Source organism: Nyctibius grandis, chromosome Z (genome assembly GCF_013368605.1).
Source record: "Nyctibius grandis isolate bNycGra1 chromosome Z, bNycGra1.pri, whole genome shotgun sequence".
Lineage (NCBI taxonomy): Eukaryota > Metazoa > Chordata > Aves > Nyctibiiformes > Nyctibiidae > Nyctibius > Nyctibius grandis.
This window is the reverse complement of record NC_090695.1, coordinates 88,649,538-88,675,207: the sequence shown is the minus strand read 5'-3', so window position 1 is coordinate 88,675,207 and position 25,670 is coordinate 88,649,538. Positions and strand designations below refer to the sequence as shown.

At 38.6% G+C, this 25,670-nt stretch overlaps 2 protein-coding genes across 6 annotated transcripts in view; both read left to right on the top strand.

Moving 5' to 3' along the window:
- The window catches only part of ZC3H7A (zinc finger CCCH-type containing 7A), a 29,507-nt gene extending 13,683 nt beyond the window's left edge, over window positions 1-15,824 (top strand). The window contains exons 10-23 of one of the 3 annotated variants that reach the window (XM_068423545.1): window positions 1,586-1,793; window positions 2,569-2,633; window positions 3,396-3,588; window positions 5,259-5,420; window positions 6,469-6,665; window positions 6,897-6,994; window positions 8,051-8,232; window positions 10,215-10,291; window positions 10,853-10,986; window positions 11,383-11,488; window positions 12,007-12,115; window positions 12,974-13,107; window positions 13,488-13,651; window positions 14,903-15,824. In XM_068423545.1, the coding sequence (XP_068279646.1) occupies window positions 1,586-1,793; window positions 2,569-2,633; window positions 3,396-3,588; window positions 5,259-5,420; window positions 6,469-6,665; window positions 6,897-6,994; window positions 8,051-8,232; window positions 10,215-10,291; window positions 10,853-10,986; window positions 11,383-11,488; window positions 12,007-12,115; window positions 12,974-13,107; window positions 13,488-13,651; window positions 14,903-15,092 (2,019 nt within the window). In that variant the 3' untranslated portion in view covers window positions 15,093-15,824. Of the gene's footprint in view, window positions 1-1,585; window positions 1,794-2,568; window positions 2,634-3,395; window positions 3,589-5,258; window positions 5,421-6,468; window positions 6,666-6,896; window positions 6,995-8,050; window positions 8,233-10,214; window positions 10,292-10,852; window positions 10,987-11,382; window positions 11,489-12,006; window positions 12,116-12,957; window positions 13,108-13,487; window positions 13,652-14,173; window positions 14,296-14,902 lie in introns of those variants that run through there. The other 2 variants (XM_068423543.1, XM_068423544.1) reach the window with 2 other exon arrangements.
- Window positions 15,825-17,415: 1,591 nt separating this feature from the next.
- TXNDC11 (thioredoxin domain containing 11) overlaps window positions 17,416-25,670 on the top strand; it is a 33,706-nt gene continuing 25,451 nt past the window's right edge. Inside the window, exons 1-5 of one of the 3 annotated variants that reach the window (XM_068424076.1) lie at window positions 17,416-17,619; window positions 21,671-21,745; window positions 22,032-22,248; window positions 22,996-23,093; window positions 24,883-25,012. In XM_068424076.1, the coding sequence (XP_068280177.1) occupies window positions 17,474-17,619; window positions 21,671-21,745; window positions 22,032-22,248; window positions 22,996-23,093; window positions 24,883-25,012 (666 nt within the window). In that variant the 5' untranslated portion in view covers window positions 17,416-17,473. Of the gene's footprint in view, window positions 17,620-21,670; window positions 21,746-22,031; window positions 22,249-22,995; window positions 23,094-24,882; window positions 25,013-25,670 lie in introns of those variants that run through there. The other 2 variants (XM_068424077.1, XM_068424078.1) reach the window with 2 other exon arrangements.

Genomic DNA, 25,670 nt, shown 5'->3' with positions numbered 1-25,670 from the left:
GGATACTACTTCCAGGAAGTACTATGAGAAGTGAAGCAGACATTTGAAGTCTGGGGTAGTGTTTTGGGGTTTTTTTTGGTGCAGATAAACCCTCTCAGAACCTGCGAGTGTGTGGGAGTGCCCACGCTGTAGCTGTAGAAACTATAATTAAACTTATGCTAATAGCTTTGCAGGACAGTAGTACTTGCGCTGTGGTCTTCTGGTGCATTCACTAGTATCTCTGCAATCAAATCTTTGTCCAGATCCACCTCCTGGATAAACAGAAATAGACCATCATGAGTGTAACATTTTCTATTTTTTAGAAGAGATTATTAGGGAAATTTAGGCATATGAAGAGATGTTCTTAATACACCATCATTCCAGAACTAGAACAGACTGTGAAGCATACAGAGTTCCTCAACTGTTAGTCAAAATGAGAGTTCTGATTGATGAGCAGAGATGTCTGAACTTACTAGCAAGGTTACTGACTCTCTGCTGTGGCCCTACCCGTCCTTTGGAGCCCTTAGTATTGCAATGTTAAATGAGACTGTGGCATATTTAATTCTTCAGTTAGTTGTGATTTTAATTTCCTATTCAGCTTTGGAGGCAGTTGTAAATCTTTAAATCAAAAATGCCAGGACTTCTAATTTTCTGTTTTATGCACTTTGTTTTGTAGAACATATTTTGGAAATGTAGAAAGTAATTATTTTTAGGAGATCCTAGGAAGTTCCCTGAATTGGTCAGGCAGTTGGACTAGATGATTGTTGTAGGTCCCTTCCAACTGAAATTTATTCTATTCTATTCTATTCTATTCTATTCTATTCTATTCTATTCTATTCTATTCTATGTTTGCCATAATGAAAGCCAGGAGGAAATAGGATCTTCCAAGATAGGCTGCAGTCTCGTGTAGTGTAGAGCCTTCAGTGAGTTGTAGGCTAACAGCTTGGGGAACAGAGGGAATTTCACATTGGCCAAACGCAATTTGGTCAATGTCCAGACAAGGGGGAAGCTCCTTGGGGTGACAAGGAGGAGGGAGGGAAACTCCCCCATTTGGTAATGTCCTTAACAAAGGTGTACAGAGGATATGTTATTTTCCATGGGGGACAAAAAGGTGATTTGGCCTTTGCAGAACATGGTATCATTTGATCGTATCTGAGGATTTATTTCAAAGCTAACTCTTAACTCTTCACTGTACTGCAATTTGAATTGTGTTCTCTTTGTTTAGAAAAAATCATGTAGTTTTCTGACTCTTCCCTATTGTCTTATGTTTTTAACATAATTTGGAAATTCAGCTCTGATCTGTTCATAAAAAAATTCAAATCTGAATAGGTTAATAAGCTTCAGCTAACTGAACCTTTAAAGTCGATGATTGATGGATAATTCCTTGCATTAGGGTATTGCTTAGGGTTTAATTACTGTAGTTCTCTAAGTGTACTGTAGCTCTGCACAGTACTGTAGTACTGTAGTGTGCCTTTTATTGTTGTTTTTCAGTAGGTTTATAAAAACTTCGCAAAAACATTGCTAAAGGAAATACTGTTGCAGACTGTGTTCTTGAGAAGTTTTTTGCTATGTGTGGACATTCTTTTTAAATTCCATTTTTTTCCAGCAAACTACAGGAGCCAGAGGACCTATTCCTGCAGGAAGCGTAGCTCCTAGTGTACCTTTCTCTGCCTCTTTGCTGGGGACACTGCCAGTTAGTGCGGGATTTGTTCCTTCACCTTCTCTTTCAGAAATCTTTTCACAGCCTTTGGCTTCTTCACTGGAAAACTTTTGTTCGCCATTAAGCACCTTTTCAATCAGTGACCCAAAAAGAGGTAAGAAATTAGTTTTAATATTTAACCTTTATGATGAGAGTTGTGCATGAGCCAACTGCCTTCTCTCTTTAACAAATGAGTTTTCGCAACTATTCACTAGTATTTAAAGCTTTATTCATAAATTCTTCTGTACAACCAACACTGATTATCAATACTCTCAAAAATTGTGAGCACACATCAAATGTTATTTAAGCATGAAGCTACTGCTGATGTTAATTTAAAAAAAATGTACACATTTATTACAAAATCGTAACAAAGACTGGACAGTGTTTTGCTCATTCTGGAAAGATGAAGCTCAGTAATACACAGCTCTGGAAACTAACCAGAGACTGTGGCAATATCTTTCTTCTAAACAGTCAGATATTCTTGCATTAAGCTTGGCGAAAACTGCCTTTCAAAAACAGAAGGGGAAGTAAAATGAAGGAAGCAAACCTTGCTCATCTTTCCAAATGAAATACGAGAAGGATCTTCACATAAAAATGCACAAACATTTTTTATTACCAATAGTGCTACAATGAAGAATGCAAATTTTGCTGTCTAATTTTTTGTCTTTTTTCTTCTATTGAAGATGATTACATAGCAATTTTTCAGCTCAGATGTTTACAGGGGGCTTTTGCATAATTGAACAGAACAATCATAGCAAACAAAAAAACCTTTGGTGTTTGTCAAAAAACCCAAACCTTTGATATTTCTGCTTCTCAGGAATGGTAAATATTTTTTTGCATAGGATGTTTTGGGGAACTGAAATAATTAAAACTTCTTTTTATTCCTTTAGACCTCTCAAGTTCAGCTTCTAGGGATGGAACACCAACACTTAGCAGCAATAATTCCCCGTTGTTTGTAAGTATTTTTCATGTTTCTTTTCACATCAGTTCAATGTTAATGCCTTGAAGGCTTAACATAGATCTTACTTTTTACAGTAGAAGTTTCCGTTTTTAAAAAAATGGCACTTTTACCATTAAAATATGATTCTGGCTTGGAAAATAGTTGTGCAGTAGCTCACAGCAACAGTCATTGAACACAAGAAAAAATTTACAGAGGTTGTTTTATGTATGCAAACTTTCACTACTGTCATAGCTACTTTTGCATTCTGAGGAACTTGCTGTAAAGTACTGTGGAAGTGTAAAATAACCAACCTAAAAGAGAGGAAAATCTCTTATGATCCGAGTGCCAAATGTTAAGAATCCTGGAGAACTGTCCTAGTACGGGAACAGAGCAGAGATTGCCTCGTCTCTGAGAATCCGTCTGGTCTCTGTGTTCTAGTCATGCTGTATATTTTCAATCATGCTGCTGGCCATTATGTGGGGAAGAGTGGTGTGAAGGATTGCATCCTCATGAGCCAGGATGGAGTAATAATTAGCCTGGCAAGTGCTGCTGTTCTCCCTGTACCTGGTTGGGTCTTGTTATATATTTAGTCTGTGCTGGGTATACAGCTTTTGTAAAATCTCAGTGTACCCTTCTTAGACAAGTGGTTAAGTTTCTATTATGTTTTTTTTGTGTGTAGTATTTCTTATGCTTTGAAGAATAATTTCAGTAGGTTAAATTTTAATTGTAGTTAAATTAAATTATATAGATCAAGTAAAGTATGCTTTCTTCCAACAGATAAATGGCCCTAGTAGTTTGTTTGGCTCCGAAAATTACATGGGAATTGCAGGCCAAACTAGAAATGACTTTTCAAATGTTTTTAGCAGTGCAACTGCTAATATACCTGTATCTTCAGCACTTGCGGGAAGAAATCCATTAGAAGGCACACATGAGCTAAGACAGGCCTGCCAGTTATGTTTTGTCAAAAAAGGTAAGTGGCTTTTGGACTCAATTGGGTTCATTTTTAAAAAAAATAAAAAGCATACATTTAAAATTTTAATGTTCAGAAGTTAAAATACTCTTGGCTTCTAAACAGTGTTAATCCTGACTTGTTCTTTGCAGATGTAGTACGATCTTATGATTAAGGAACTGGTAAAATGTTTCAACAACTATTTTATCTTCTTTCTTCTTGTCTTTATTTCTTGTCCTAATAGACTCTTGATTCCTAAAACCACCACAAATCACCACACGCTTTCCCCAACCTGTAGCTTTACTATGTAAGGTCGTTCACATTGTGTATTCGCTTTCCTCCCAACCCCCAGGGTACTGTGAAGAATGACACCTTTGCTCAAGACTAAAAAAAACTTGCAATACTCTCTCTGATTGGCCATGGGGAATTGAACCGCAGTTCAAAGTACCTGGTAACCTTCACATCCCGTCTGTTTTATTGTTCTTTCAAACTAATTCTATATCATAATCCTGAGGCTTCCAAACCTTAGTAATAATTAACTCCACTGTATTGACTCAAAGGATCTTAACCAGTATTGGGCTTTAATATAACTAATCTTTTAGGCCTGAGCTGTTGCTGTTAAACAGAGCCATATTCTAGAGGCAATAGCTTTTATTAAGACTAATCTTAAAAATAAGCATTGTGTTTCAAGTTACAGGTGTCATTGATACTGATATACTAATAAAGAATTGTATCCAGACATTTAGGGGATGACTGTTGTAGTTTTAAGAACTTTTATATTAGTTTAAAATTATTTTTACAAGAAAAATCCATGAAGTGATGTTTGAAAAACCACAGAACATGTTCTGTTGAAAGCAGGAGCTATAAAATATTGGTGGAAGTTAGCGTGTTACCAGCTTCACTTTCTGTATCAAAGCATCTATTTCTTTGCATCTCTATCAAAGCCTTGAAGTGTCTACTGCTTTGACTACCCACTTTTGAAATTGTACTGTTCCATCAGCTTCTTGTCCAGGGAAACTGGGTCACACTCTTGTTTTTATAGTCCCATAAATAGGAAAATTCACTGAGTGTTGCTTGTCTTCACATTCTCTCCCTGATTTCTTCATTTTGGTGGTATTGTAATCTTCACTTTAATGTCATCCTAAAGACAGAGTTTTGTTTCCAAAATCACAAAGTTCTGGGATTGGCGTTTATATTTTTGGCATGTGTGTACTTCTTACCTAACGTGTTTTGTCTCTGAACATAGTAACTGTTCTAATACGATAAAAATTGAAGGTTAAGAGCGCCATTTACTGATCCTTGGAATTAATCTGCATTGGCTTATTATAAATAAACAATTTAAGTTTTAAATTAGCGTTATGGAAATGTATACTTTGGAATTTGAAAAAACACAGCAATTTGTTGCTGTCCCAAAGTAATCTTAAGGTTGTAACACAACATCCCTCCCCAAGTAACTTGTGTTTTTTTTCTTGCCGAGACTGGTTCTTTTGTAAGTATTTCTGGTTTTTTCTATTCTGCTCATCATGGCTGTTAATGACTTTTGGTTCTTCAGAGTTGCTGGAGCCAGTAGGAATTCTATACAGTGTGTTCGTCTGCTTTGCTTCTGGGCTTATGTGCCAGTCTGTGTACGGAAATGTTAAAAGTATGCTGCAATTTATGTAAATATAAGCAATTTTCTGTGATTGTTTCAGGTCCTAAATTATTGGATTATGCTTACCATCCCAGTTTAGAACATAAATGTAAGAAGGATATTCTCATTGGGAGAATAAAAAACTCTGAAGATAAATCATGGAAAAAAATACGTCCAAGACCAACAAAGACACAGTATGTGGGACCCTATTATATATGTAAAGGTACGTGTTATAGATAGTAAAATGTTAATGCTTACACTCAGAGTAATAGTTTAGCTTTTCCACAGTGAAGTATAGAGTGAGTTTTTATTCTTGCTTATGGGAGAAGGAAGTTCACTGGGTTGTTTATTTTCAAAGGCTGTAAGGAGAGCCATATTTTGACCATTAATGTGATTAGAGAACATGCGCTGTACTTCTGCACTGTTCATCATGAATAACTTTGCTTCCGAGTGCAGTATTTTTATATCCCTACTTTTGCTTCATTTTACTGTATCACTCTGTGCCACCCCCATTTCCCTTCTTTTCCTATGCACTATGCGTACAGTGTTGATTACTAGGGAAAGGCATGGGAGTAGTTCCCTTCCTGTTTCTGATATTCCCCCAAAAGTCTTGGTGTGTGTTTGTGTGGCCATTTGGCCAGCCAGTAGGGGAGATAGAGTACAGTCCTGAGAAGTGCAGCCTGCTCTCTGACTACAGCAGGTCTCTCTGCCTGCACCCACCTTCTCATCAGGAGTTGGTGTGTTCTGGCAAGGAGATGGTCTGGGCCAGGAGGGACAGGAAGCACAGCTTTTTCAGCTGTTCGTAGGTTAGTGAAAGAACTGGTCTGAATCTTAGGCAGGCTTGGAGTGTACTGTTGCCCTGAAAACAGTAGGTTTCTGGACTATTACTATCCAAAACAACAACAGAAAAGCATTCTTGTTAGACTTTTGCAGTATGAACCTCTGCTTATGACAAGATGACTTGTGGATTAGTTAACAGCTATATCTGACTGTGTTTAAGCAAAGGGTATTCTGGGTTGTCAGCATTGTTGCGTTAGACTAGAAAAGGATGGTTAATGGAGGTGTGCATCAGCCTTTCTGAGGAGTTTTACATTTTCAGCAAGTCATTCAGCATAAGGTTTTGCTTCTGTCTGCTAGACTTAAGTGACCAATTTACAACAGATGTAGCTCCTTTATTAAAAACATCTGAAATGGAGATAGTGGAAGTTTTAAGATGAATTTCCAACAAAAGTTGTGTAAAAGCAATGTCATATTCAATGTTATAATTTTAGATGTTGCTGCTGAAGAGGAATGCAGATATCCAGGTCATTGCACGTTTGCGTATTGCCAAGAGGAGATAGATGTGTGGACGCTGGAGCGCAAAGGAGCCTTTAGTCGAGAAGCTCTTTTTGGAGGAAATGGAAAGATCAACTTGACTGTGTCCCAACTTCTTCAAGAACATCATGGTTTATTTATGTTTCTTTGTGAGGTGCTGCTTTATTTCTAATGACTCAATAAAAATGATAATAGATAATAAAATTACCTGGAAAGAAATGCTTTGGTTCATGCGTGACTATTTTGCAAATTTTGAGATGCGTGTTCAATAATAATCTGGCTAGCTTTAGATTAGAGACTAGTTGAAGTCTCTGTTAAAATCTTTAAGGTATATTTTTAAATGTAGAAAACGCATACTCTATAATTACCTGTTTTTGTATTCCAGAAATGTTTTGATCACAAACCCAGAATAATAAGCAAAAGGAACAAGGATAACTCATCTTCTTGTTCTCACCCTGCTATGCATGACTTTGAAGATAACAAGTATGTCTGAAATACCATCTCTTTAAGTTTCAAATTAAAAGCAAAGGTTTCAGGGTATTTTTTAATATTCACTTTCTTACCTGTTGATTAACTTCTCTTCCTTGCTAACTGATTGTTGTGCTTTGACGGTATTAGTAAGACAAACTTACTGACCAAGGATTGTCTCATGTTACTAAATCGAAAGTGAACTATTTCTTTATCAATGCATTCAAAATTAGTGGTATCCATCCTCATGTTCGAATCTTACTGGTTTTGGTGTCAGTTTGTTAATAGATGTTGTTAATTGATGTAAATACATGTGTGATGTTAAATTAATACAGAAATTCATAAGTTTGCTCTTTCTTCGGTCTGTTTTGCTTATTTTGCTGTAGTTTTAATTCAGTTAAGAACAGTTTACCTTAATCACAGTGTCTGAAATAGACCATAGTCCTTATTAATTCAGTTGATAAAAAATAATGCGAGGGAAGTGTCTTTAATTATTCTTTGAAAGTTAATGAAGACTTCAGAGTGGTAATAGCATTAAATAAGTTTTGGAGAATAGACTTACATTTTTGTATGATGGGAACATAAGTGGGAGCATTTTAATTGCTTTGTTTGTACTCCCCTATATTGAGGAAACACTACAGCTGTAAGAGCTAGGCTGTTACTGTGATGCCTCAACTCTTTCTTTAATGGTGCTCTACAAAAGAAAGTACTTGTGTTTGTAGTTAGATCAGGATATATACTTGAAAGTGGACATGATATGCTTTCCCTCTTGGAAACCAGTGATCCAATTGGATTAATTCAGTAATGCGTTGCAGAAGAGGGACCTCTGGATTTCATGAGAGTACTGTTTCGTGATGTTGGTTTACTCAGCCTAGAAATGATAATTAGATGCCACTTCTGGAAATTTTTTTGTCTTTCTAATTTCAAGTAAAAAGTGTTAAAGAGACATTTGAATAAGCTGTGATGAGGTGTGGGTTTTTTTTGTTTTTCCTTGTTTTGTTTTTACTTGTTTTTCCACACATTAGATATTCCTTAAAGTGACTTTGTTAAAATTGACTGTTTTCAAAACAGGTGCCTTGTCCACATTTTGCGAGAAACTATGGTGAAATATTCCAAAATCCGCCCTTTTCAAGTTCGATGTCAGCTTGACCTGTGCAGACATGAGGTTCATTATGGCTGCTTACGAGAGGATAAATGCTTTTATGCACACAGTCTGGTAGAGCTTAAAGTCTGGATAATGCAAAAGGAAACAGGTGTGTTTGGTAAAGTGCTCGCTTTACTCTTCCTTATAATGCCACTCCTTCCTTGTCTCAGCTCCCTTCTGAAATTAGCAACTTGGGATCAGTGCATTCACTTACAATTTGCTGGAATCTTTCATACAGCATATTCAATAAACAGCAATTTAAATATGGTAAAAAGTGTTGAGTAGCTGTTCAAAATTAGCAAGTTTTTGATAATAAAAACTCAAAACTGCTCATAATGATCAGATTTTTTTTTTTCTTGAAATAAAACCAGAAGTCTTGAGCAGGTACTAAATCCAAATCAAACTATATTTGTTTTTAAACTTTGAAAGTTTGGAAGATCTTGATCAAATTTCTTTTTCACTGAGCACTTGAAAGAAAAGCTTGAAATATTTTATTTATGCCATTGTTTCCCTCCATCCTCAGTACCTTTCTTTTAGCTTAGTGCCATTCTGATATTCTTATATAGTGAGCCAGAAAATCTTTCCGGTTCGCTACTCGGTCTCTCATTACTGTATGTGTTGATAATACTTAATTATTTTTTCTGTTCTTGCTTACACAGGATATTTAGGCTGTTTTTGTTGATCTGGCTTGTTTTTGTTGGCTTTAAGGATAACAAATTTTACTACTCATTTCTAGCTGATGGCTTTTGAACAACATGTCTCTGTACTTACAGTCCATTCCTTGATCATGAGTTCTAAACTCTCCATGACTTTTTTTCTTTTTAAAAAAAAAAACGAGCAATTGAACTGTTAGCAGTAAATAATTTGTACCACATAACAGTTGCTCATTCTTCCTGCCTTGCTCTGTATGACAGCACTATTTACTTATTAAGTAATCATGTTAGATCATTGTGATACGCAGAGGAAGAAAGGAAATGTGGCAATCCCAGTGTGCTATGGTGTTTCTGGCATGTTTGCCCCTTTATGTCAGTGATTTATCCTCACCTGTCCCTTCTTTGAAGAAAAGGCTCCTTGTTGCTTCAGCTTTCTAACTATATTCTTGTACAGACATACTGACACAAGATGTCATACTGACCTGAAAATTTTGGAGGAAGAAGATGAAATAGAGACAAGAGATGACAGTTTCTTTGCTGATTTCCTGTTCTCTCTCCTGAAGAAGCCTTTAGAAGTTTGTGTGTGAAAGTAAAACAGTTATGTTCTTACCAGCTGCCCCTACAAAGTCAAGGATAGCAAATACACTATAATTTCTATTTTGAAGTAAGGGTTGGGTGCTCCAAGAAACTTGATTTGCCACTGAAGGCATATTTTTTATTTTATTATGTGTTCATGCTGCCCTCATGCTTAGCCAAAGTCAGTTAAAGGTCAGTCTTTGCTCTTTGAATGAGGTTCCTCTTTTGAATGTAAGGTGTGGGAAGTAAAGGAATGCTACTTCAGGAGGGAAACAGTTTACTGACCCTCAAACCCAAACACAGATGATAGTCTGTGTTTGTGGGGAATTAGAGCAGTAAATGTTACAGTGTGTGTGAACACTGTATAGCTCTGATAGGAACCTTAGCTGAAGAGTTTTTTTTCTGAAACAAAACCTAATTAACAGGGCTTGTTTAAAATCTTTGTAAAGAAGGCAGGGGCAGTCTAGTGTCTGTCAGCTTGCATTTTGGATAGTTTTTCTGTGGTCTGTAATACAATGTGGCTTTTCTAATTAGACTGTCATTAGAGGTTTAGTACATTATGGTTAAATAAATACTCAAAGATGCATCTTAACTTATTTGAGCAATGTAATTTAAAAAACTTATGTTTGTTTTTCAATGTGATGATATATACAATATTTCTGTTTTGGAGGCTGTCATGAGATTCTTAAATATATAGTTTGTGTATGGATGTAAATGTATATCCACACCCACACACTTGAGTGTGTGTATATGTATACAATAAATAGAAAGAAAAATAGATAAAAGCTTTGGGGCTTCAGTAGCATTCCAGTTTGAGCATGTCTGAAATTTTACAACAGAACTTTTTTTCCTTCCTTTACAGGTATTTCACATGATACTGTTGTTCAAGAATCAAAGAAATACTGGCAGAACATGGAAGCTAGTGCCCATGGATCACAGGTATTTTTGTTTTTCCGTTGAACTAATTCTACAGTGATAATTCTTTGGTGATAATTCTTCTTCTATGTCTGTGTATAATGTAGCTTATTTTAGAAATTACTCTTTCAATGCTGTCTTCAAGTAGTCTCTTTCACTGCAGGCTTTCTTTGGCTTGCTCCACTTACACTAAAATGGCTGCTTGGCTTCTATGCAATTCCTTTTTTGCTTTGCTTATTCTGTCATAGGTGGAACATAAAACCTAAATATAATTTCTAAGTCAGCTGCCATAGGGCAATTAATTATCTTTTCAATATGTAGGACTTTTATGTGTTTAGTTTGTATATATTATCACAACTTCTGGATACATATACCTAAACCAGAAAGAAGTTAAATAAAAATGCATTTGTTAAGAAATGTCTAGTTTGAAATTCCAAGCTAAACTATTACAAGGCATGCAGTGTAACATCTGCTTCCAGACCTGTGTTGTAAACTTTTATCATAGGGGGTAATTCATAATTATGTATGGATTTCTTTGCAGATACAAAATACCTTTTATTGTTGTTGTTATTTTTTTGGCTTAAGATCCTTGGGAACCAAATGAAATATGGATCACTTAATTTGAAGATGAAGTTCGTTTGTGGTCAGTGCTGGAGAAATGGTCAAGTCAATGAGCCAGACAGAAACAAAAAATACTGTAGTGCAAAGGCAAGACACCCGTAAGTAAGACCAAACAGTGGAAGTTTTACTGTTCTGTCAGCCATTTAAAACGTCTTTTGGGAAACTTTGTTACTGCTGAGGAAAGAGTCATAAAAGGAATTAAAAAAAACATACTGAAGCTGACCATAGTCATCTCTTTGTAGTGTGTTAACAGTTGGTAATGAGAAACACTTCAGTGGCTATATTTTTTTTTTTTTTTTTTTTTAATTATCAGTAGATAATTAAATTATCTACTAATAATATAAATTATTCTACTAATCCTAGTAGAATTTACTTAAATCTCAGATATATGGTGAAAGCTTTATAAAGAACCTTTCTGGGCTTTGCTGCTTCTGTGTACACAGTGTGTCTTTTTTTCATAGTATTTTCTTTCGTTGAATACATCTGTTTTTTAGATGGACCAAAGATCGCCGTGTGGTGCTGGTAATGTCTAATGAACGTAAGAAGTGGATGACCATTCGTCCTCTTCCCGCAAAGAAACAAGTGCCTCTGCAATTTGATGTATGTTAACCTAAAACTAATGTTTTAGTTACACAAATAGGGTAACTGGAAAACACTATTACATGGGCTGGTTTCCATGGGAATTTCTGCAGAAATGATGAAGTTAATTGTAACATTATTGATACGTTACATAATGAAAAATTGATACGTTAATTGTGTTTCTACAGAGTTCAGCCTTAGAAAAGGACTGATCTCACACGTTGTTACTGAAGCCCTTTCTCATCAGTGGAAGTTAATAACTTTTAAAGTGATTTAACTAAGTTCGTACTATTTCCAGTAAATATTTCAGAAACATATCTGTGGTCTGGTAACACAGTAGGAGGCAAAAAGTAGTCATGGTACTTTCTTCTAGCAGTTTGCTTTTTCTAACTATGAGTTTTCTATAAAATAAACATGATCTTATTTTTTGTGTGATATAAATGTCTGATTGGGAGGGAAAACTAGCCAAGACTGGAAAGAAAATTTTCTACTATTATCCATTTTACTTCATAAGGATTTTTTTTTAATTCACTTTCCAGTTGTGCAATCATATTGCTTCAGGCAAGAAATGTCAGTATGATGGAAACTGCTCATTTGCTCACAGTCCTGAAGAGAGAGAGATGTGGACCTATATGAAGGAGAACAGCAGTAAGTACAAGAGTAAATCTAACATGTTGTAAATCTAACTGTTCTTCTTTTCATTCTTGTTCCTCAGTTACTTTTTAGTCCACTATCTTTCACTGTCTTTTGTAGTAAACTGTGCAGGTGGCTTTTTTTTTAATTTGAGTAAGCCCGGACTGGGTATTCAAAAACAATGTTAAATAAAAATAGCTTTATTGTATATTTGTTGCTTGATGTGTTTTTTAACAATAAAGTAGTTTGCATCGATTTTTTTAGATGTCTTAGAAATAGTATATTGATCCATGCAGCAATATTGTTTGGTATTTATACTCTGCACTGCCATGTGCACCCACTAGGATTCTGTTGATAACATATGGGGGCAGCCTATTTGCAGGAGAATCCCCCCACCCTGTATTTACTGGGAATTACTATTCACTTCCTGTTGTTGACTTGTTATCCCATTAGAATGTTACAGGGGAGAAATAATCAAAAATCAGAAGTAATAAATGCCATAAATTATAATATCATGATATGCAAGAAAGCAGACTAAATTTACCAAAAACTGTAGCACACTTTATATTAGCACTTCGAAATTCAGGTACTGATACACAGTGGCACAGTTGTTATCTGTACTTTGGGTACAGAAATGTGTAACATGTTGCTTTCCCCTAGATAGGCAGAAATGGGTCTTGGTAAGTAGCCAGAGATTCATATTGATCTTGGCTGTTATCTCTGAACTGTGTAACTGTCTACATTGTGTCCTTCCTTCTTTCTTCTTACAATAGGTGGGGACTGAATTATGCTTGCAAACTCAGTCATTTATCTAGTATTCTCAAACTCTTGCCTTAATTGCTAATTACTTATTTTAGCTTCTGCTCTCATTAGTTCAAGACTTGGAGCAGTTGTATGATATATGGCTAAAAAGTCAAAAACCAGAAAAAGGAGACGATACAGCTGCTCAGGCAAACAGAGAAAATGGGAAGCAAATTCACATGCCGACTGACTATGCTGAAGTTACAGTAAGTAATCATATGTATAGTTCTAAACTCACACGTGGGTTTTTGTGGGTGTACATGTGGGTTTTTGTGGGTGTTTGTTTCCCCCCCCCCCCCCCATCAGTAACATACATTGTTGTCCTTATTTTCCTGGTCCTTCCTTAGATCATAGCTAGCTACACTATATGCAAACTTTAACTGACACTGTAAAGCGGTTCCTCTGAATCCTCTAAAGCCAGCGGAGATCATAAACTTCCGGTGATTGTTTAAATAACTATATCTGATTAGATAAGCCACAGTTTACAGGCCAACATAAAGAAAACATTCGAAATGTATTAGTAGCAGTTCTGTCTTTACAGTATTGAATTCTCAAATGTTTTGTTTTCAAATTCCCTGTAAAACAGGTGGATTTTCACTGTTGGATGTGTGGGAAGAACTGTAATAGTGAGAAGCAATGGCAGGGTCACATTTCTTCTGAAAAGCATAAAGAGAAGGTTTTCCACACTGAGGACGATCAAAACTGCTGGCAGTATCGCTTTCCAACTGGATATTTTAGCATTTGTGATAGGTATGTGGTTTTTAAGATGTTAAAAATGCTGAAAAATGGTAGTTCATACTGTAAATAATTATGGCGGTTGTTAGTTTTGACACACAATGTTTCTAGTATTTCTTGTTTTGCATACATCTTTAGACAAGAAATTAAGTAATTAACAGTATTTTAACTCATACTGTTAGAACTCAGGGAGTGACAAGGTGCCTAACTGGGGAACAGAATGAATTGCTTGTGTGATGTTAATAAATGGTTGCAAGTGTATTGCAGCTGTGTGAAATATTGTTGGTATTATTACAAGTTTACTTAGGCATCTGCATATTAATTAGTTCTGGAACACAAGAACAGTACCTAGCTAGACAGTGATATTGGAGCTTTAAGGCAAGTAGAAGTGTTGTTAGCATCAAAACAAATTTGTTAAAATCAAGTATTTGTCATTTGAAATCATTTATGAAAGTTTGGAAGAGAACTTCCAAGACCTGTTGGTTTTCCCCAGCATTGGTTGTATGTTTTGCTGCTCCCTTTCATTCTTAAATGCAGCCTGTTTACCTGACGGCAGTAGAATTTTTGTAAATCTGTTGAAAGTTCTTTGCACTGTTGGAATCTTCTTGGGAGGCTAAAAACTTTGGAATCTGCATTCCGGAGTTAAAGATTCAGTTTGCTGGTACGGATGCCTTTGTTACTCCGTTTCAAGGTACAGATTTTGAATGCCTTGGAGATCTTGAGAAATTGCACAGCATATAAAGCAAGTTATTTTTTGTTTGCAGTCTTTGTGTATAAAGTGAATAAAACCTGGCATGCTTATAACAATACAAAAATACTAGGATAAAATAGATTCTTAAGTCATACTGAGTACTTAAACCCCAAATTTAGTTAACAAAGGGTAATTAATTAGTTGGATTTTTTTAACAATAGTAGTTCTTTACCTTAGTGAGTTAAATGATAAGGTATTAATTTACCTGATAATGTGACCTGATGAAATTAAAGGTTTCAAGCATGAAATGACTCAGTAAAGTAGGAGCACGAAGAACAGAAAGAAAAGAGCCATCTCTTGTCCTCTATAAATACTTGACAGCTGTGAAGGTAAAATATGATCAAATGCTAAACAGAGTTAGTATTGTCTTACTTAAAAAGTAAATACTCTTCCAATTATTTTTTTTGTCCTTAATATTTTAGTGTATTTGAAAAACATGACCAGAAGAAAATACCTAGATACAACCGTGATCATGGTAATTCTAAGAAAACGCTATTTGAAATCTGTCTTAACAGATATATGGCTGGTACTTGCACTGAAGGAAACAACTGTAAATTTGCCCATGGCAATGCTGAACTCCATGAGTGGGAAGAACGAAGACAAGTTTTAAGAATGAAGCTCAGCAAAGCAAGAAAAGACCACTTGATTGCTCCCAGTGATAATGACTTTGGAAAATATAGTTTTTTGTTTAAAGATTTAAACTAATACTGAGATGACACATACATGTTATCAGCTGGAAGCATAAACCAGAAAATTTGACAATAATAAAAAGCATGTGACAGAAAAGCTGCAGGTTTTCTGCTTTTATTGGCATATATTGTTCCTCCTGAACAGCAAAATATAGTAGATTTAGGGGGATTGAGCAGACCTGTCTGTGCTCTCATGAAACAGAGTGGTGATTAAAAAAATCTGAAGTATTATGTGCTTACTCACCTTCTGTTGGACAGAAAGTTAGGAAATAGAAGGGGGGAAGAGAGGTTATAATGTCTAGGAAGCCCCCTAGTATCAGTCCTTCAGTTGAAAAACTTTAAGGTATCAAGGTATTACAAAAGAGTGTTATGGGCTAAGAAGAAAATGATGGCTGAAAATTCTTCAGATCTATTAATGGAGAGGATTTGTTTAAAACAAAGTTTGCTACTTATCTATATGTAGGTTGCTAAAAAGGATTTTCTTATTAAAGATTTTAAACAAAATAACCATTTAACTACAATATATGTTGAATGGGTATTTTTTCTCTATTTGTATGTTTCAATATAATTTACTGAAAAAGGATCTTGGGAGGAAAAAATGTATTAATTTTTGAAAATGAAGTAGTTAAAATTCTGTTTCTTGGTCTTTGCTGTTTAAATGATGATTTTGAAAGATTACACTGTATGTCAGTATTGTGTATTATTGTATGGACTAATGTTGCCTGTAATAAAGAGAACTTTACACAAAGCTGTTTTCTGCATGTAGCCTCTAAGGACTGAGATTTTGTAAAAACAAACAAACGGTGATTTGCCTATTAGCAAAAGCCTGAGCACGTGTAGCTAAGAATTTAATAAGTTGGTATTTGTGTCTCCAGCTGCTTGTTTGCAGTTTTCTGTATTGTCATTAGCTCATCGCATCACTAAAGTAACAAAAATGAACTTGTGAAGTAGGCAAGCATTTTGGAGCTGTGCAGTGCTGGGACATTTTTCAGCCCTTTGACTTGGGCATGAACCACCATGGTAGTTCAAATTCCATTTCCTGCAGACCACAGGAAATAGAAAACCATTCACGGGCTGAGATGACTTCTGACTGATGAGCCTTTTGGCTTTACAGTTGCTGGAGCTTCTGTTGCATTTTGGCTTCTCTGCAGATTGTGCTTTCAGCTTTCTTTGTGTGTTCACTTAATTCTGTTGTGGTTTTTTTTTTTCCTCCTTTTTTTTTTCAACTGAGCTTCTTTCAGTCATTCATTCAAAATAGCTAAAGCTAGGTTTCTTCTTTTTCCTCCATGACTTCCTTCTCCCTCTTCTAGAGAGTATTTTTCTCTGTTATTGGCTGACCTAATATAATTAGAAGAGCTTTAAGAATGACTTAAGTAGTGTGAATGTAGTCATGGGCCATATATTGTGTATGTAAAAATTGTTGAACCAAAGTTAAGTGATATCCATACACATGGCAAGCCTGGATGCTGTTGTCCCTTTCACTTCACAGAACAAAAGCACAATGACTATTAAACCACCACCTTATGCTTCAGCTATAGCTAGGGGAACTGGCGAAGTAACTGTGCCTTCCAGGCTAGGCTGAAGGACATTTGAATATGATGTACAGTATGCAGACAAAATTAGCTTGGTGCTTGAAATGCCACCTGCTGCAATGCTAATTTTTTACAATGTTTGTAATAAACTGAGCTTGAAATAGAATATTATGGACACTGTTATTTGTGACAAAACCTGATTGTATTGTGTGCCTTTCTGAATTGTTTTCTCAATTTTATGCTTTCATTGTTTAATGTTAAGTGCTCTGTAAATTATTGGAAGTAATTCTAGACAAAACTAAACGTGAAATCCTTGTTCTGTAAGGACGGTGTGAGATCTTTAATGACTGCAGGGTGGGGGCTGTGGGGGAACAGCTGCCGGAGGGGGCTCGGTCCTCACAGAAACGGAGGGGTTACTGGGGAACTACTTACTCGCTGATCGGGGCGAAGGGAATCCTAACGCTGTCCTGCACAGGGCGCAGGCGGAGACAAAGTCAGTCTTAACACGTTTTTCCTGAGGCCGCGGGCAGGACGCGGAGCGACGCAGGGCCTCCAGCCTCACGGCGCTCCCAGCCCCGCCGCCGGGCCCGCTCCCCGCGCCCCTCCCCGGCGGGACCCGCTCTCCCTTCGCCCTCCCGAGGGTTCCCCTCTGCCGCCGGGAGGCCGCGTCCCGGCTGCCCCGGCCCCGGCCCGGCCCGGCCGCCTGTGCGCCTGCTCGGGGCGGTGCGACGTGGCGGCGGCGGGTTCGCCGGCGGAGGGGGCCGCCCCGCCCGCCGCGGCGCGGCTGACAGGCGGGCGGTAGGGAGACGTGTGCGAGCGGGAGCGGCCCGGTGGCCCGCACCCCTCCCCGCCTGGGCCGGGGGTGATGTCGTTATGCGACGGCTCCGGCCCCGCGGCTGCCCCTCGGCTGCGGCCCCGCGCCGCCCAGATGGCGCGGCGGCCCGAGCTGCTGTGCGGCGCTGCCATCGTGCTGGGCTGCGCCTTCCTGGTCGCCCTCAAAGTCACCTGCAGGTAATGGCGGGGGGGGGCGGCCTCGGGGGAGCGGGCGGGGGCCGGGCGGACCTGGGGCGCTTGAGGCCCGGCCGAGGGAAGCGGCCGCCCGCCCGCCGCTCTTCCTGGAGGCGGTGCGTGCCCCGGAGGCCTGGGACAGAGCCGCCTGCGGGGGTCCCGCCCCGCGGCCTGCGGGGGTGCCGGGGCCGGCGGTCCTCCCGCGGCGCGACCCCTTGTCGCCGCTCTGGCCGCGCGTCTCCCTGCGCTCTATGGTCGGGCTCCGTGAGGCGCCGCGCGTGGCCGGGTCGCGTCAGGGGCGGCCGTTCCTGGGGTAGGTGACAGACATGTTTCTCCCGGGCGCCGCGACACGCGATCCCCATGGCAACGGCGGCCGTTCTCGTGTCGTGCGGGAGCCCCGTGGCCGGCTCGGCGGTGTGGCGGCGGGGGGACACGGGCCCTGTGACCCGCGCCGGGCAGGGGCTGGCGGGGCAGGGCGGGAGGCCCCGCTCCCCACGTTAGTACATGGGTGGGGAAGGAGCAGCGGTGTTTGTAAGACACGTACGGCTTCATCGGGGGCGGCGGGGTGTGGTGGGGGGCGGGCGGATGCACACGCACCTGAGGGACAGGCGCTTTGGTGAGAAAGCTGTCTTCCCTCATCTCCAGAGAATAACTCGTACGTCAGGTTGCCACAGAAGGACTGAGGGGGCCCAGCGCTGAAAGCCTTTCCTCGGCGCGCTCGGCCAGCTGGTCGGCGCAGGGTGCAGTGTGGGGGGAACACGTCAGTTCTGGCTCGTGTGTTAGTGTTCACCCCCCGTTACCTGCACCTGCTTCAGGCAGAAAGGCGCTTTGCGTTTTTTTTTGCCCCCAGTCTGGTGGTGCTCCTCTTGGGAGCTGGCACTTTATTGCAAAAATCTCTTTGGTTCCTGTTTGCTGAGAGCCTGGTATGTGTGGGTACGTGGAACTAGATGGTTTGTAGCTGGGTGTGCAGGGAGAGTTGGGGGACGTGCAGTAGGCACGTAAATGCACTGCAGCTGGGCAGCTCATTTCTGGAGCCTAAACGGGGATCTGAGTGTTCTGGTTGGGTTTTAGGTCAAGGTGACTGTTACGTGCTTCAAGTCATACTGTATTAATGGGAGAAGGCTACAAGGATCTGATTACTTCCCTATTCTGCAGAATCTGACAAATTTTTATTCCAAGAAACACTTGATTCACAGGTAACACTTCTGAAAAATACTAAGGCCGCCTTTTCTTACCTGTCCACAGAGGATATATTATTTGAATCAGAGTGAATTTTAAGTCTATGAATGAGTTGCTCTGTGAACAGCAGTGCCTCTGTTCCAGTAGTCTGTATCTCACAGTGACCAGATAATTTAGATGAAAGTGTAAAGCTCTTGCCATATTACAGAATGTATGGTGAAGGATTTCTGAACTTAATCACCTCCTTGTTTTACACTATCCATTACTAAAAAATTATTTTTTTTACACTTAAAATGATGCTTCTGTTTTCTTCCTGCTCTCCTTCATTTAAAACCTGCGTGTTCCTTTCAGTTTACTGCTAGCTGTGTTTGAAAGCTCACAAGTGGAATGTGCTTGGAATGTGCTTCTTGCCACCCTGTACTCTGTACAGGAGGTTTGATTACAGGGGTTTGGCTGTTCAGATTGTGGTTAAATAGACAAACTAGTATCAGAAAAGTATTCACTGTTCTGTTGCTGTCAGAAACATAGACACTTCAAGTGTAAAAATTCCATGTGCACTTTGGAGGTTGGTTAATTGCATGTTAACTGTGACTGCAGTACATAGTTTCTCACCACACAACAGTCCGGTTTGCAAGCAAGTCTCAGCACCAGAGTACAGTTACTACCACTACGCTTACAACACGTAACTTTTGAGACCAATTGATAAAAAGTATGGAAAGGGAAGATTCCTTTACTACAAGGCAATCTGTAAGTGGGGTTTGAGGTATTGCAGGTTTATAGCGGCTCAAGGAATAGCCAAATGAAGCGTGACCTAACATGTATTATTATGGAAAGCCTGTGGTTTAGAACCTGAATTATTTCTAGCACTATGCAAATGTCTTTCGAGACAGCCCTACTCTAGGGACCTTGCAGTCAAAGGGGCTGATCCTACAGGCACTTGCATGTGCTTTCGTTTATTACCAGGTTCTGTTGAAGTGAGTTTAAGTTTTTATAGACTATGTGCAGCAGGTAAATAACACAATCAATGTTTTAATAAACAGTGTGTGATTATTATGTTTCTATAATCGTTTATTATGTAATCTTCAGTTTATACTTGTATCATTTTTAGGGGTTCAGAGCACTATTCTCTTTGTAAACCTGGGAATTACATGAAAGTACTCTGTTACGCATTTAGTATTGCAGAGGGAGACACTACGGAGCAAATCAGCTTAAGCAGCTGGTAGCTATTGATTTGTTGTGGTTTGTTTTTTAATAATTACTAGAGGTTTTTTCATATTTGAGGGTAGCCATGTAGTTCCTGACTCATTCATGTCATGTGACTTTTGTTGATCTGTTTTATGCTTTCTTGCCCTTTGGAGCCAGTTTCATACCTCATTTTTAGAGCTTATGCTGTTATGTTCTGTATCCATCTGTCTGCTCACTCACCATAACTCTTGAACCAGTTGTCCACCTTCAGTTTAATTCAGCAGAGGAAGCAGAGGTTTTAAACAGATTTAGGTTGTCTGTTTTCATTAAACTAGTTACAGAGGAGAAATTCTAGTTAACCTCTCTGAAGAAGTGTATGTTAGTGTGGGATCGACACTTGGCTGCCGTGTTTTGCTTTCAGCAGCTGATCAGCATGTGTGTGCTGACCTGTGAGTTAGAGCCGTGGCGCAGCGGTGTTGTGTCCCGTCCAGCTGGCAGTTAGGAGTCACGGGAGGAAGGCAGCAGTTGGGATAAGCGCAGGGTGCAGGAATGGGAGGGAACCAGCGGGGTTGGGTGTGAGGTGACATAAGAACCCAAGGGCTGGGGAAGGAGGTGCTGGGCTACTGACTGGGGGAGAGGGAAGGAACAAAGGTAGAAGTCCATAGAAGAAATGATATTTTTGGCCATCTGGGTGAAAACATAATTTTGTGAGCAGTGGAATTAATGAATTGTAAACACGAGGAACGAGTTAATATTTTCAAAATTCTGGATTTTGAAGCAAATATTGTTTCTTACATATGAGTTAAGAATTTCCATAACTTCTAGAAAATATGGTGGGAATGATTCTTAAATGTTGAGCTTTAAGTGTATACTTAGTAACCTGGAAATCAGAGAAGAGCTGTGGCGTTTGAGGGTCTGTATTGTGAAAACAAAGGTACTTCTTACAAACCAGAATGATTGTAAAGTTTGGAAATGTGGCAGCATTGTTAGGAGGTTTGACAGTGTTCGGGGCTGAATAATTTTACCACAGTTACTAAAATTGTAACCTGAGAAGGATCAAATATGAGGTAAAAATAGTTTTGTATTAGTGTTTTTATTGTGATACAAGGTAAAGGAATGCATAGTCTTTCCTAAAACTTCCTGTCACATAAGGAACCATGGCAAAATTGAGCGTTACAATAGTGCAGTCCAGTTTTTAATCTGACTTGCTGTAGGGTAAATATAGCTAGTGGAAAATTTTGGAATTAAGAGAATATAAAAGAGAATATGATCGTTCACTTGCGTTTAAGGCAGTTGATACCTTAACAACTTCTGAACACCTTGGAAATGCCAAGTTCTGGATTGTTTGATTGCTGATTTGATATAAAATGGTTTCCTGAGTGTTTGGTTTACATCCTTGATACTACTGGTCAAACTAATTAAGAAACTTAATCTGTCATGGTCCCTTTAAATCGAGACTCTCTTTGTTGATATTGTCCTTATATTGGAGGAAATGTGCCCCGAACAGTTTGCAGTCCCTGCTCTAATCAGTAAAATAAACTAACACACATTTACATTTATTTTCCTAATACAGTATAAAAGAATAGAAGCGTAGAATACTTAAAAGCAAAGCGTAAGGCAGGGTAGTAGTCTCTGTTTATATAAACATCATATCACAAAACTTTATGACCAGTGTCTCTTCTTTTATCAGGGTGCTGTTACTTAAAGTACAAGTGTTAAAAGAGGATGAGGCCAGGGAAGAAATCCAAAGAAATCACTCTTCCTGGTAATTTTATGCTCTGTAGCAACCAGCAATGAGTGTGAGCTAACATACCCATAAACATAGTGCATGGTACCACAGCCTGACTTTCTAAAGCTTGTTAAGGGTGGTCTTTAGATTTTTATGGTATTTCATGAAACTAACTCAATAATGTAAGATGTAGTCATTTGCATCAACTTCTAAAGTTTTGTCATTGCATGGTCTTTGCTAAGATGAAAAATTAGGGCTTTGGGCACACTTCCTAAACTACTGCTGTACAGTCTCAGTAATGACTATTAATTCCTTCCTACAGCAGAGCAAAAGACGTAACAATGCCAGCGAAGCTTCCAGTGAATTTTTTCTCCACAAGATCTCCAGTCATTGATCTTTTTCGAGGACAATTAGACTATGCAGATCACCTTCGCCAGGATTCAGAAATTGTGCTGTATTTCTTCTATGCGCCCTGGTGTGGCCAGTCCATTGCAGCAAGAGAAGAAATAGAACGTGTGGCCAGCAGGTTGTCAGACCAGGTAACTCCAGAGAAGATATGAATCTTAAACATGACCTAATAGCTTTTTAATCTCCAAGCTGATGCTAATTTCTGTCATCCTATGGGAACCAGTAGGACTTGAATGCTTACATTTTAGGGTAACTCAGACAGTCATCTTGATTTTAATTTAACATAGAGTGTTAGAATAAATGGAGAAAACCTGTGATTCCTGCTCAGTTGTCTGTTATTTCTGCTCCTGAATAGGGAACTCTACAAGTTTCTTCTTGTAAAGTGTTCTCAGATTTATTCACCTGCCTTCAGACAGAAATTACAGGGAGTTTGCTTAGAGTTCCAGGATCCTTGGAGACACTGGTAATCATATAAGATTGCAGCCGTAGCACTGCTTTCTAGCAATTGGTTACCTGTGAACCCTTCACAGGTACAGCTGTCCTAAACCTCCACTTGTTGAGCTCCACTCTGCGGAAAAAGTAATTAATAGGGATTATGACTAAGTTAGTAAATTTGAAGGATTTAGATTTAAGAAGCTTAAAAACTGGAAAGAAAAGTGACGAAAAGGATTGCTGTTGCAAAATGACAAAAAAAAATTAAAATAATAATAATTTTAAAAAAAATTCTTGTGTGATAGAATTAAGAGGAGCAGATATAGAATACTGAGTTGAAAATACACTGAAAATAGCAGATGGAACGGATTGGAAAAAATACATGTTAGATAAAGAAAGTCACAGTAAGGTACTTTGTTAGTTGTGAATTTTAACCTGCTTTGCAGGTGCTGTTTGTGGCTGTAAATTGCTGGTGGAACCAGGGGAAATGCAGGAAGCGGAAGCATTTCTTTTATTTTCCTGTGATACACTTATACCATCGGAGGTAAGATTTCGTACATACAGTCTGGGGTTTTTTATTGTTGTTTTGGGAAACAGAGATATTGCATAAAATGTTACATTGTGAAAATGTTATATTTATGGCTATAGTAAATAGTCGTAGAGGAGGAGATTCTGGGTGAAGCTCATCCTGTATGCTACTTAGGTGTCAAGAAGGGCTGTAAATGTCAGTTAAATGACATGCTGTGCAATTCTTCCTTGTTAAGGAAATTTTCTTTTGCCTGTGCATCTCCTGGAAGTTCTGCCTTCAATGAAAAGTAAAGAATTCATATTTATATATTAATTTTAGTTGTCTGCGTGCTCTATAGATGGATTATATCAACTAGTCCCTATTTGTGACAGCAATAAAGTATGTACTTAAGGGCTATTGAAGTTAGTGGAATTTAAGTGCATATTTAAATGGCACTACGTATTGAAGACTCTCTTCTAAATTTGAACTTTATGCTCCAAATGTTGAGATATCATTGTGTAAAAGTTTATATAATCTCACTTTTATTTTTTAGTATTTGTATGTATTATCCTTTTTTGTTTTCTCTTTGTGTGGAGCAGAAGGTAAGGAAAGATGCTTTCTAATGCTAGGTACAATAGAGCTGGATGCTGTGTAGTTTGCCACTTGCATTTTACTTGTGTACTCTAGCCTTGAACTGCAGCTCTCTCCCATTACAGAGGCTGATTTTGGTTATTTGGAGGGATTTATGTATCGAGGAGGAACAATCCTGATCTTTGTCAGCTGAACTTGGAATAGGCACAGATGGCACTAAAGTAATTCAAACTAATAAAAAAAAGCCAACAGTCCCGCTTGGATGTACATTGACTTGTAATTTCAAGATCAAATAAGTTTAACACATTAGAGGGATACACTTGGGTATTGTCAGTAACCTTAAACAGAGCTGCAACAAGATGAGATGTAAATTCATACTGATACTTCATCAAAACCCCGAGGGGCAATGCACCCCTCATGCCTGAGATATTAAACCTCGAATGTTGCATACAGGGCATGTGACACGTTGAAGCAGTGCATGTTGCTGTTAAGACAAAGTTTTGTAATTAATCAGTGTAGGATGTAGAATAATCTAGTGGGCTCTAGAACATTTCAAAGCATCTGAATATGATAATAAATATGATGCAGGGTTTCAAGGGAATGAAGGAAAAGCTCTGGAAATTGTAGCCACAAGGCTGGGCCCACCTTCTGTTTTATCACTACCTAATGTGGTGTGAGCTGTGGCTGGGGGAGAAACTGTAGACTCGCTGAGCCTGTTCTTCAGCAGTGTGACTGGATTCGTCCCTGCTTTATTGAGTGCTACTTGTAAAAGTCTGTGTAAAAATATCACACCTTTTCAGATTGATACTGTTTGAACTTTCTAAAGATTTTTAAAAACCGAGTGACAATAGTGACATTTTTCAGATCTGTATTTTTAAGTCACATGCATTTACTTCAGACAAAGGAGAAAGACAGGTAGATGATCATATAATTCATACCTGCATTTTACCAACTTCTTTAATGGGACTCAGAGGTGGTCTCCATCCCTTTGTCCCCACCAACACACTGCACCTACCCATAGACAACACTGCATTAGAGTCACTGCAATTCCTGCACTGTACTTCAAGTCTGGTAACAACTCCTCTACCAGTTACAGAAGCCACGGTTAATTAACACAGAGAGCAGTTCCCTAGAGGCTGAGCATGCTGTCTGTGTAACTCCTGTCTCTGCCAACCCCAGGAGGGGCTCTCTCTATTGTTAAGTCTTAATGTTTTATTATTTTTTTTGGTACTAGTTTTGGACCAATTGAATACAAAGGCCCTATGAGTGCTGTTTATATTGAAAAGTTTGTTCGCCGGGTGATGACACCACTACTCTACATCTCGTCTCGATCAAAATTACTAGATTTCCTCTCAAATTATGAGGTACTTGTCTCTCTTCTCTAGCTTTACCACTGTGGTTCAGAAAGAGTTTGACTTGTTTCACGATTAAATTTGATCTTCTCCAAAGTACTAGTTTATTTCCAGGATCCTGAAATCAGTGCCCTGTAAATTTGTTAAAATCATAAAAATATGAAATGATAAATTCATAATATTGGTTCCCTGTATAGTCACTCTTAAGATTTAGTGATGCTCTTAGTTTACAGTACTTCAGTATGTAGAGACCACAAAGTTGTTACCTCACCGAAAACTTAGATACAAACAAGAAAGAAGGGAGAAATTTTTTTGCAAAAATCTTGCAGTCTAAGTTGGGAAAGCATTTGAGAAATATATAATCATTGCTTTAATTTTGAAAGGATTATTAAACCTTTCTAATAAGATAAGTCTGTTAAGTAAAAACAAATGTGAAATCAGGTGAAATAACGGCTCGTAACCACTTTGTATGCTGTAACTTCATGATTTTAATCCACTGGTACCTTGTGTTTTATTAATTTTCAGTCTGTTGTGTTCAGAGGTGCCAAAATTAGTAGCAATACTAGTGGATTAATAACTTCCAATTAGACAAAATGCGCTTACAACAGAATCATTTATAATCCCTTTATAACTGTTCATTTCTGTAGTGCAGAATTTCTCTCACAAAGAG